The 12,604-nt window shown below is 40.7% G+C and overlaps 1 protein-coding gene across 1 annotated transcript in view; it reads left to right on the forward strand.

Annotated features, from left to right (window-relative positions):
• Positions 1–276: 276 nt before the first annotated feature.
• Positions 277–12,604, forward strand: part of antxr1c (ANTXR cell adhesion molecule 1c) — a 57,153-nt gene continuing 44,825 nt past the window's right edge. The window contains exon 1 of the mRNA XM_032574673.1: positions 277–868. Within this exon, the coding sequence (XP_032430564.1) occupies positions 723–868 (146 nt within the window). The 5' untranslated portion in view covers positions 277–722. The remainder of the gene's footprint in view (positions 869–12,604) is intronic.

Here is a 12,604-nt window from a genome sequence, read left to right on the forward strand (position 1 = left end):
GTGTGCTAAGGTATCTGCACCAAAAACTAGTCTAAAATCACTTTCTAGGTTTTTGTGTTTTCGCAGCGCAGTAAGAAAATCAAAGGCTACATAAACAGCTAAGCTTAAATTAGTGTAAAGAAAGGTGTCGATGAAGGTGCTGTGCTGATAAAGGATTGTAATAATCACTCAGGAGCATTGTTTGGTTCGACCCATCCCATTCCCTGGTAAAAGTCTCCTGTCAGCCATGAGGGAGGTGCAAAATCGGATCTTAACCCATTTTTTCCCCCGTCTGTCTCTCCTCCTCAGGATGAAACATGAAACCTGGGCCACTTCAGTGGAGTCTGTCCCATGGGCTCCCACTTCTTCCAGCGCCAAACACCAGCGCTCTGCAGAGCCCAGATCCCGTTCGGCATTTTTCACCTCCAACCTGAGACTTTTTCCAACAGAACACTGCTTTTTAAAAGCAAATCGTTTCTTCAGCTGACGTTGGATGTTTTTCTCGGCGGTGCGGGGGGAAATGCAGAAGAAATGCAATTCTCCTGCATCTGAGAAAAAGCATCTCTCCATCTGAGACCGTCACTGGACGGGTCGTGGTTATGCACTGAGCGTTAAGCTGAAAGACTCTTCTTTTCCACTAGCTTGAACCTTCCGTAAGAACACTTGCGGAGAGAAAAAAAACGTTACTTTTTTGTGTTCCTGCAAAAGACTAAGGAGTAAAAGTTTGGAGAACTGTGCTGAACATGCGTCCGGTTCTGGTTCTGGTCGGATTATTTCTGCTCTCTTCTCCATCAGCAAGAGCGGAGCCGGAGCTGCTGGAGGAGGAAGAGGAGGAGGAGGAGGAGAGCTCCTGTCACGGCGCCTTTGACCTGTACTTTGTGCTCGATAAGTAAGTGGAACCGATTCGGCTGGTCATTCGAAAGGCACTAAAACTAAGAGAAAAGCAGAATGTTGTTGCAAAACCGCCAAACGCTCACAGCCACAGTGAGTTTTTCCCTCTTTGGTTTGGATTTTTATGCCTTCATTTGGGGGAAAATGAAGTGACAAATGAAAGCATGAGGAGAAAACTAGGGCAAAATTCTTGAGGATGTCAGCAACAAAGCAGCACAAGTTTACCAAAAAAAAGGTTCATTTCAGAACATGGAAAGCTTTCATCTTACATCCAAACATAAAATAACACTGGTGACTGTTAGAAAGTTAAGCTTGAAGCCATGTTTAAAGCTAATTGGCCATTTGTGTTGGTTGGTGAGCATCTGCAGCCTCAAGCAATGACGCTGGTGAACTGAATGGAGTTTTGCTGACGAAGCGAAAAGCAGCAGCGATGACGTGAGAGGCACAAAATCGGTCTGTATGGAGGGCCAAACGTGCTGAAATTTAAAATATTAATGAAACATTAAGTCTTTACTGCTTAAAGGGTACAAAATAATGTATATTTGGTGGTGCATACACAATTTTTATATTTTTGTTATAAAAATAAAAATGCTTTTTTTGTGTGTCTACAAAGAAATGTAGATTTCTTTGTAGACACACAAAGAAAGCATTTTTGCAATTGTGTCTACAATTCTGCAAAGAAATGTAGACACCAAAAAAATGCATTTTATTAGTTTTTCTAGTAGTTTTCTAGTTTATCGGTTTTTCTTCTTTTTTGTCTCTTTGTTTAGTTTTATAAGTCTCAAAATGTGTTTTTAGGAATCTCTGTCCAGTGTTGAATGTTTATTGTCAATTAAACCCATTCCTAGATCTCACTCAGTACAGATTTGGTGTTTTCTATGTGTTGAAATAATCCAGGCCTTATTAGTTGTAGATGGAACTACTTTTAAGAGGTAATTTTTCTGCTTTAGGTTGATGAAATATTACCAATCATAAAAGGACACACCTCACTTGTTTTCTCTAAATAGCCGCGCTGTTATTTCATTTCACAATCTGACATTTCTTCTTCGGTGGTTGGTAGTAGCCCGAGCATGTAGGCATTTTCAGTTTTGATTCCTCAACTGTGGGTGACAGTCACAAAAACGACTGAACTGAAATATTTGCATTATTAGCTATTTGCTAATTGCTTGCAAAGCTCTTCTTTTTACCAACAATGCTTCAAACTGAGTTGAAAAAAGTATTTAAAAGTGACGAGGACTCTTTCCACTGATGTAAGAATGTTGACAATCAGTTAAATGTGCAATGTGGTTTTCAGTCAGTTCTAACAGTCTGAAACATTATGTAATTCGCCATTAAATAAAATAAAACACTAAATATGTTATCAATTACATAATATAAGAAATATATGTTTTATTTCCAAAAACCACTTACAATTGTTGTGCCATTAAATTTTTTATTTCAGAGACGTGCTGCTGTACATGACATATTTAGTTCTGTCAGTCAGTTGGGCTAACATAGCTATGGTCAACATGATTGGTCCGAAGTTGAGCTGCTAGGCAGGCTGACCAATCACATGTTGAAGACAAATTGATAAGTCAGTGATCATAATACATTTTAATTTAAGTTCTTGTTTGATTCATTCATTTAATAAGTAGTATAATATCTATTTATTTGAAAAAACTATTGTCAGATGTTTAAATAATTATGCAAACACAAATATGTCTACTGAATTGTGGCACTTTTGGCCTTCTATAGTCCACCTCTTCAACTCCACTGTCATAAACTATCAGGCCACATCATTCCCAAAGAAAAAGCAAACCCTCAAATATGTCGGTTTTTTTTTTTCCCCCCCTAAAGGTAGCGATTCTTTTTACCTCGGTGACCCTGTCACTGACCACTCTTTTCTTTTCCGTGCTGTACGCCCACATAGGAAAAATGTTGTTGCTGGGTGACATCTCAGCACTGGACTTCCGCAGCTGGAGAGAATATAAATACAAGAGACACTTCTGGAGTGCTCACTGTTTTCCATGTGTCTGGTTTCGGTCATTTTACACCAACCTCACAACCTCTTTTCCATCCAGATTAGTGACTGAAATAAAGAACAATTCAGATGAACCACATCCACTATACACCTAAAATATACTCTAAAGGCCGTACCAAAGTAATAACTTTTGACCCACATTGTTCAGTGTAATAGCTTACCAAGGCTATTAATGAGCTTGACCTGGATTATTGGACTATAATGTGATTGGAAGAAATGAAAAGTGAAAAAATAGGGGTCTAATGAAAGTTCATGCCATGAGATCTTGTGATATTTAGACTCCACAGCGTTTCTTAAAGTTAAGGCTTGCAAGTTGTTATCTAGTTGCTCTTCACGGTACCTTTTCTGAAGAATTAAATTTAACTTATTGTAATGATCCTCTGATTTGAAGGGGAAAATTTTCCATAAACCTCTCTTAGAGACTTTTCTTTCAATCAGAAGGGAGTTAATATTTAGTTTGATCTAGTTTTCTCTTTTCAGTTTTGTATTTGACAGGTGACTCTGGAGGCAGATTGTCGAGTTGACAACACACGGTCACATAAGAAATGAAATTACATTTAAATTGTCTATTTGGCAGTATTTTCTGTACTCGGCCTAAAAAGAAAGGCATCATTTTTCAATTAACAATGTTACATATTGCCTCCTGTCAGCATTCAGGCAAAGAATATGATTTCAATGCACACAATCCAATTGATCATCTGTAGTACTTAGACTGATTAAACCTAAACTGAATTATTCTGTTTGTTTTGTACAAATCTAGCAAAGGTTTCACAGGTTACAAACTATATCTTATAGAAACAGTTTTGTGTACCTTAAAAGTGGTAAAATAACTACTTAGCTTAGCGCTAATAGGAAGTTCCAAAGCAGATTCCAACTTTGGTGTCATGAAAAATTAAGAAGGCCAGTCGCAGTATTGTCGTAACGTTTACACATCGTGTCGCTGTTTCTTTTTTGTCTTACCTAACACGCTGCCATGCCAATGACTCAAAGTTGGTGGGGATTTATTAGCTCTGTTAGCTAACACAGCTACGTTATCTAACAAGCTAGCTAACAGTTCATATGGCTGTTTTCTAGCCATATTAACAGTCTGGTAGCCTCCACATTACACCCGACAACTGCAGAAGGATTTTCTAACTTGCTTCAAAACATCATAATGAAAGTGTAAAAGTTTTAGTTTATATAAACGGGGTTTTCTCTGCCTATGCACACCAGCCTTTCTCAACTGGTGGGCCTTTGATTGGTCAAAAAAAATGGCAAGAAAAATAATCTATTGCATTTCCTCTATTCACACTTCTTGCTGTAAGTGACAATACAGCCATGTGTTAGTGTTGATGCCAATCGCTTCTAACCAAAGAAGACTTGCGAAGTTTGTTTGCACATGCTCACTGAGTATGGTGAAACATTGGCACGACATAGAATATTAGCTACTATTCTTCTGAGAAACCAAAGGATGATGACAGGATGTACTGGAAATGTTCACATTGCTGGGCAACGTTGAGCTGCTGGGGTCGTCATGTGACTGCACGCTAAAATTTGCCGCTGCTCTGTGATGAACGGGTATCCTTCCGTTCTAAACTCCTTGTTGCTTTCAGAGCTAGCTGTCTCTGCGAGAGTGGCTTCTCTGCTCTGGTTCAGCTGAAGATGAAAGACAGAAACGGACTGAACACTGAGTCTGACATCAGAGCTGCTTTTTCTACTGCAACTCCACACTACGAAGGTCTCAAGAGGAGCAAAACATGCTCAGTTCTCAGATTATCTCCAGAATTTAACACTTATACATGCTATCTTTAGTATGAAAACAGGAGGCAGTGATTTAATAAGAGACCGAATGTAAAAAAAAAAAAAAAAGACAAACACTGAAAAATGTCATTGACTGGATTGTAGCTTGTCAAGGGGTAATGTTGGGAACCAGTGGAGAACCACTGCTTTATCCCATGTATTAACCAGGACTTTCCCATGACATATCCAATTTTCTACACCCACAATTACACCACACATTGGGTGTTGTGGAGCTCTGTCAAACTACATCAGGATGCAGCTATGTCCAAAGATGATCCTGCCAGGACAGCAGGAAACTACTGCCACATCCTTGGTGCTTCACAGGGCACTCAGGAGCAGCACAAAACGTTACGACGACACACAGCAGTTAGACTCTGTGCTGCACTGACAGGTGGCCCTGGTGGAGAAGAAACAAGGCTAGAGACCCAACTAGCTTGTCAAACTTGGTAGTATCCATTCGGATTGTGAGAAATGAAGGAATTTATCCTGAGAAATGTATGCAGTTTGTACACTCAACTGTGAAATCTTAGCCGTGCACGGGACAGTGTGCGCTGAGTCCATGCGGCTCAGAGAATCAAAATCAAAATCAAATCAAATTTTATTTGTATAGCACATTTCAGCAGCAAGGCATTTCAAAGTGCTTTACATCATATCAAACACAGAAACACAAAGCAACATAGAATCAACAATCAAAACACGACATTAATTCAGGTTCCATCAATAAATTTGTAATTGATTACATTTCAAATACAATCCTAAACAGGTGGGTTTTTAGTCGAGTTTGCATCCATAAAGGTTTACCTGTTACACTCCTACTGTGTTATATGGAACAAAATATCTATTGATATTTTTATTCCCATTCACGCTCACAATCACACAGTTTAAAACGATGTAAACAGCATTTTAATGGACTTCTGGCACAAGGCTCCGTACACCTCTTTCACTGAATTTCGAGCAGGGACTCCGCCGTCCCTCACGGATTTTTGTGCAATTCTATGGTACCTGTTAGTGTCTAGAATTTACAGGGTTTCCGTTACGTGCAATGACCCTCAGTCACTCGCCGTTTTTCTTCCGGCACGGGGCTCCGTACACCTGGCGTACTGAATATGCACAGTACGCCAGTAGTATGTGGAAAACTACAGAAGACTTTAAACCAGTAGTCTCAAACTGCAGTCCCTGAGGGCCAGAGTCCTGCAACTTTTAGATGTGCAGAGTGATTTTGCATAAACAAAGTAGGTATAAATGCCTGCAGTCGGGGCAAAGCTGGTAAAGATTTACCCAAAAGACTTGCAGCTGTAACTCCAGTAAGGGAGGGGAGAGGGTCAAATATGAAAACATGCCACATTTTTCAAATTGCGACTTGGAGAACTTATTTATGTTTTAAGGCTTATCCTGTTTAATCTTTTTGTTATTACTTTGAACATTTAGGTCACAGTGGACTCCACTGCAGCAATCGGTTTTTAACCACCAGATTATTTAAATCATGTTCCTATGTTGGCCCTTCTTTTTTTTTTTCTTCTAACTTACAATACTGGAGCAAAGCCAGATGGGAGGAGACAAACAAGAGCGCACAGGAAGCAACAATGTTTATGGAAAATCTGGTCTTCATTTGGAGAGCAACATGTTGCATGCAGCGCCTCCTAAGGCCCCGATTTTGGTTCCCCGTTGTAAAATGGAAAACAATAAGCTTCATACAGCTTTGCATGCCGGGGATATTTACAGCCGCTCAACCCGCCAGCTTTGTGTAAAGCACATTTTCAAAAGCGTTTAATCCTTATAATCGGTCCTAGTGCCCCAGTGGACCTGCAGAAACAAAATAAAAACTAAAAAAATAGAACAGCTCCACAGATGTGCTCCACAGGACTGCGTTCGGTGTGTGTCTGTGAGGTAAACGCTGACATATGCAGCAAATAAGAAAACAAAACCCCTCCCCCCCCACATTGTGAGACGCTATAATTAGGAGTCATGTGTTTTGGCGGCCACTCTGATGGGGACGATGACTAAACAGACATCACTTGTGGACTTCAAAGGTGGGAAGCTCATTGGAAACATGCCTCTGTCTTCTGGTGGAGATGACCTTCTTCACAACACAAATCTGAGTCAGTTTATAGGACACAGACTGTGCTTTCTGTTTGTCTATCAAATAAAACGTCAACAAATCGCATTGAAGACTGTGCTTGTGTCGTGTCAAAATGTGGAAATGCTCAATGGGGGAATGAACACTTTGCATATACGGGGGTGGGGTCTCTTAAAATGCTTTTGCATCCTAACATCTGTTTTTCATGACTCTTTAACCTGTTGGTCTTTAAGCTCATTTGCAGTTTTACCCTCAAAGCTGCGCTCGTTAACATGGTTATTCCTAATTAGCGCCAAGACTAAGAAAAACATGCACTGAGGGTGTGGGCGGTGTTGCGGAAAAGGTGGATTTTTGCAAAAAGGAGTGGCCGTCGAAAGAGAAGAAAAGAATCAGGGGATCGTGTTGAGGGAAGGTATTGATGCAGTGACCCAGAAAGAGTTCTCCAGATGTATTTACTGCAGTCTTGGGATGATGAAGTCATGTCATGGCTCTGGCATTCGGGGCTGGGCTTGTTCAGATGCACGGCTGGCTGGCTGGCTGGCTGGCTGGCTGGCTGGCTGGCTGGCGTGAGAAGGGCACAGTGGTGGCCAATGGCCGTACGGCTGACTGGGTGGAACTGAGTCATTGGGGAGTAGGTTTGGAAAGTGCCATTATTAGTGAGGCATTAGGTCATTATTTCGTGCAGAAATATGAGATCTTTAGCTTTAGGTTTCTGACTGTGGTCAATGGTAGGAAACATGTCGAAGATTTGTCTTTAGGCAATTAACAGAAAGCTAAGAGTTTGTTTGAGGAATATACCACATGACGCTTGTGGCTGGGACTGCATTCCCAAACCTTGATGCTGCCGCCCCCATGTTTCACCACGGGGCAGGTATGTTCAGGGTGTTGTCCAGCATTAAGGCCCCCACATACTTCATATTTCACTCCATGGAAGACATGGAGTGAAATGTCCACGCAGAGGTACATTTATACTACCACATACACGGTGTTGCGCAGTAGACTGTGACTACGAGCTGATAAGAGTGAGTCGGCTCAAACAGTTGCAAGGACAAGTAGCATCCAGACTCCCACTCTTTGTGTGGCACAAAGAGTGGTGTGTGGTGGCTGTCATGGCACCAAACCTGCTAGTATTCATTCAGATTGTGGGAAATGAAGGAATTTATCACAATACATGCAGGAAATTGCTTTGTGCGACTATGAAGACTCAACCGTTCACGGACATGATTGTGTCACAGTAGTTTCTTTTGTTTTGTATTTACTGTTGGTGCTGATTGTATTTCTTGATGAAATTTGTGTAGTTAAGTCATTTTAACATTGTGTTGTACAACCTTTGCTTTTTAGCAAGACAATTACTCATTGTCTCGCATCAACAGATGAAAAATAGCCTTTTGGCTCATTCTGGCACATTTAGAGAATGCTAATCAATGTGCACTATCAAACAGTCAGGCTAGGTGGACGGCCATGTCTTGTTTGGCTTGCAGTCGTGTCATTCTGTTGGATTAAGCGGTACTCTGTAAAATGCTAGAGAACTTGGAATTATTCACTGACAGTAAAAGTTATCTACTCCAGCTCTGGGCAGAATAAAGGTGAGCATTTGGCCCGCACTTGTAAACTGACCAGGGCTGGGGTCTTATTTTCCAACGGCCAGTAACCAATGTGGATCTGGATTACTGATCTGGAACAGGTGTTACAGAAATACTGCTTTGGCCCAAATGTGGCACAGACATGCAATTCATATTTCATTTTTTAGGCTGATTTGGCCCAGACTGGACCGGATCAGAGTCTAAATGATTTTTGCACGTGTCAGGTGGGCTCATGAGCCTCCTCTGACTGTTATGTGGACCTGGTGACTCGCGAATGGATTTGGCTAAGATCTGGATTCTGTCTGGAGCTAACAATCCTATTACATATTTCTGAAAGCCATTGGTGGCCCTGGATTTTATTTTGGGGTATCAATATAAAGTACAAATGACTGTCCCATATTTCAGATCATTTTGAGAAGCATTTATCATTTTAAAGGGTCAGTATTGTGCGTTTTCCAGGCATATTCAGCATAATCAAGTAACTATGTTTCCTTCAGTTGTTATAAAATGTTGTATATTTCAAATATGGCTGAAAAGATGCTTTACTTTGTAATTTTACTCCTTAATATTGGGCCTCTGTCTCTTTAAGAAGCTCCTGCTCTTTCTGAAACTCCGCCTTCAGGAAGTCATCACAACATGGCTCCTCTATTAACCTTTTAATTATGTTTTTTACCAGCATTGCTCTGAGAAGTAGCTCGTACATTGAGCTCAGCAGATGCTCAGTTCCACCAGGTGTTTGCCAATTCCTGCTGACTAGTCTGAAGGAGCTGAGTGGGGGAGTCGCAGGGGAGAGCTGCTCTGTGAGGTGGAAGCTCAGAAGCTTTATCTTAAAGGCGGGGCTAGGTCCACCCAGGTGTTTTGCACTACTGAATGGTTGCCATGGAGATTAAAGGATGTCTCAAACATGCATGAAGGAATCAAAGCAACACTCCAGGTATGTTTTGATGGGGGAATCACGTCATAGCATGACGTAAAGTTCAAAAATGTTGACTTTACAGAATCTTTAATTCCACTTCACACTATGGACAACTTTTTGCTGGTCCAAAGTCCCAGTAAAAAAACAACAGTTTGCTGTTTTAATGGGAGAAACTGTAAACCATAATAATACAGCTGCATATGGACATTATGATGTAACTGATTCAGTATGACTGGGTCAGAGTTTGAAGTTTTGTAAGCCCAGATGTCCGGAAGAGCGGTTTTGGGTCTGTTCCTGGAAAATACTAACATCCACCTACGCTCACCTAAAGCTAACCTCAGGCTGATTTGGTGCTGCTGAATAAGCGCATCTCAGAAATCGCTTCATGTTAAAAAAAAAAAAAAAAAAGAAGAAAAGAAACGTTTTCATCAATTCGAGTCTTTTATAAACTTCTCATACACTCCTATTTCCTTTGTCTCGACTAGTTTTACTGAGGCATTCACATTCTAAGTATAGATTTTCCTCAGTGCAGCCACAAGCTAACTCACTGATGTGACTTTGAGTCATGCTGCCTGAATCCAGCCGAGTCAGCGGAAAACCTAGAGTGCAGCTGCAGCCTGTAAATACTTGGGACATGTCTGAAAACGCTCAAGAACAACAGCTCTGCTGATGGGCCTCTTCCAGAAAGCTGGTGTTGTGTTTACTGCCGGAAGTCACCGCTGGTCACATATCATGTTTCGGTATTTTAAAGGCTTTGAGAAACAAGAATTTTTTTTTTTTTTTTTAAGGTCTTGTATTTAATGCAAAATGTCTGCTTCCCTTACACATGCAGAGCATCACAGAGCACACATTCAGGCCTGGGAAAGCCTGGCCCAATAAAGAACCATTGAACCCCAACTGCAAAGCCTCTAACAACTTGCATTCAGCGGTTTTCACCCGGCAGTTTTTCTTGGTTTCGGGAGGGATGCCCGGTATTAGCTTTGCAATCATGTCCTAAACACTTTGATTTGTGCAACTGCTGTGAACGTCGGTTAGTGGTTCTGAAATGAATCCATTTGCCCATTGGCTGCAGCCTGGGGTGGTGTGGGTAAGAAGCCCAGCTACCGTGGCAGACTGCCTTCTCGGTGGAGGTGGGGTGTGTTTTCTTTTTGACGCCTTTACCCGTGAGAATGGCACCGGGGGCTGAGATTTCATAGCATGGGGAGAATTTTCTCACATGCAGTCTGGGAGGGAAGAGTCTGCTCCAGTTGGTAGAAACTAACTAAGTGTTGGACAATTTCTTTCCAACCACCAGTTGCCCTTAATGAGGTAGTTAAAGTAGTTTCCATATCTCTGAGCTTCAGGGAAAATGAGACGTCTTTTTGAGAGTCGCACAATTACGGTCAGGGACTAGCAATCAGGACTGAAATATGGGTGTGGTGATGGACTCTGACTACGTAAAGATAGTTACAAAGTCTGCCTACTATGACCTGCAGAACATTTCCAGGATTACAGGACTAAAAGGACTAATGTCGCAGCAAGATCTGGAGAAATTCTTCCATGCGTTTATGTTTAGCCGCATTGATCTTTAGCCGCCTTAAAAAAAACAAACAAAAAAAAAAAACAAGTTATCTACAGATCTGCGTATCGGTGTATAAGTGCGAGTGCAAATGGGTGAATGTGCCCCTTGCATAAAGTGCTTTAAATCGTCAAAATGATTGGAAAAGCGCTATATAGGTTCAGTTCATTTACCATAACATACATTAAAGACTTGTTGTTTCAACATGTCCAGACCTCTGGTTCTAGTTCTGGTTCTGGTTCTCCTCTGCATCCCCAGAGCCAAACATGGAGGAGCAGCGTTCAGCTTCTATGCACCACAAATCTGGAACAAACTCACAGAAAACTGCAAAGCAGCTGAAAGACTGAGTTCCTTACAAATCAATATTCACCTGTTTGGAGCTGCTTTTGATTAGTAGCAAGTGGAACATTGATCAACATGACTGATGTGTGTTTGTTTGATGATGTTGATGATGGCATTTGGCACTAGACTATCATGTAAAAAATGAAAATATGACCAATCGACCAACACATGGCGTTCCATTTAAACTGACAGACCAGATGGGGAAAGCATTCATGAGAAAATTAGCCAAGAATGTCGTGTTTTGCCTCATATCCTGTCGTTGTACGTTGCCAAGTAAAAAACTGTTTTAGCAAAATAATCTAAACAGACAGTAGAGCACATGCTTTAGTTTTCCTGTTATAGCTCCCGTTGCTATCTCGTGCTCCCAATCATTCCACTGGATCAACATGTGTCCCCTCTCTAAAACACACATTGTCTGAATCATTTTCTGCCGGTTCAGCGATTCCAATCTCACTCAATCAGCTGAAAAAAATGAAAGAAAAGATGTATTTGAGATGATTGGAAGTGTTTTTTTTCACCGAGTCTTTGTAGACAGAAAAGGAGACGTGTGGATAATCCGTCCCTCTCCTGGAGTCGGTCTGTTCAGCATCACTGACCGGTTCTCTTTTGATGCCACGGCGACTTGAATCGCACATATACATTATGCCGCACCAGAGGAATCCCAATAGATGCTAAAGGATATGGGTTTTATCTGCTAAGTTGAGCTTATGCAATATTTGATGATTGCTATGTTCTAAACTGACTGTTGAAAACAAGAAAAATCCTAACCAAAATGCCGCCAGATTCCTACAAAGTATGCCTAAAACGAATGAAATTCATTTTCACAACTTTCTCTTAATCTCTTCGTAACACCTTATAATGTGATCATATTCTCCTTTTAAACCGTCTAGTAATTACCGAATTATTACTAAGAGAATAATTCCCATTCAGTGGGAAAAAAATGACAAGCACTGCAAAAGAAATACCCTTCTCAAAACAAGTAAAAAAAACATAGAAGACATTTTTCTACATTATAGCAACTAAATCTGTCAAAGGACTTAACACCTTTTATCAATATTGAAGAATTGTTGACTTAAAACAAGTTCCCATATTTTCCTGAAACGTTACTTGTTACTGAGCTTCGTCTTATTTCAACTGGACTGACATATTTGCTCTAGAAACTAGACAAAAAAAATACTCGGTGAGATTTTGTGTCTTTTAGCTGTTAGAAGAATGACTTAATCCTGGGTTTAACAAACAGAAGCTAACATTTACGGCCTCCCTCATTTCCATGTGTGTTAAGTGGCAAAGTGCTAAGGAATATTTTAGTCATTTGCCCTGCAAAAACAAACTCTGAAAGTGTGTTGTTTTTACAACGTGGTGTCAAGTTGTGAAATCTAACTCCTGTCTATTTAATTTTAAGTTTATGAGACATGAGGAGAAAGTTAGTTTGCACAACTTCAGAGTAAAAAAAAACAAA

This window comes from Xiphophorus hellerii, chromosome 10, assembly GCF_003331165.1.
Source record: "Xiphophorus hellerii strain 12219 chromosome 10, Xiphophorus_hellerii-4.1, whole genome shotgun sequence".
NCBI lineage: Eukaryota > Metazoa > Chordata > Actinopteri > Cyprinodontiformes > Poeciliidae > Xiphophorus > Xiphophorus hellerii.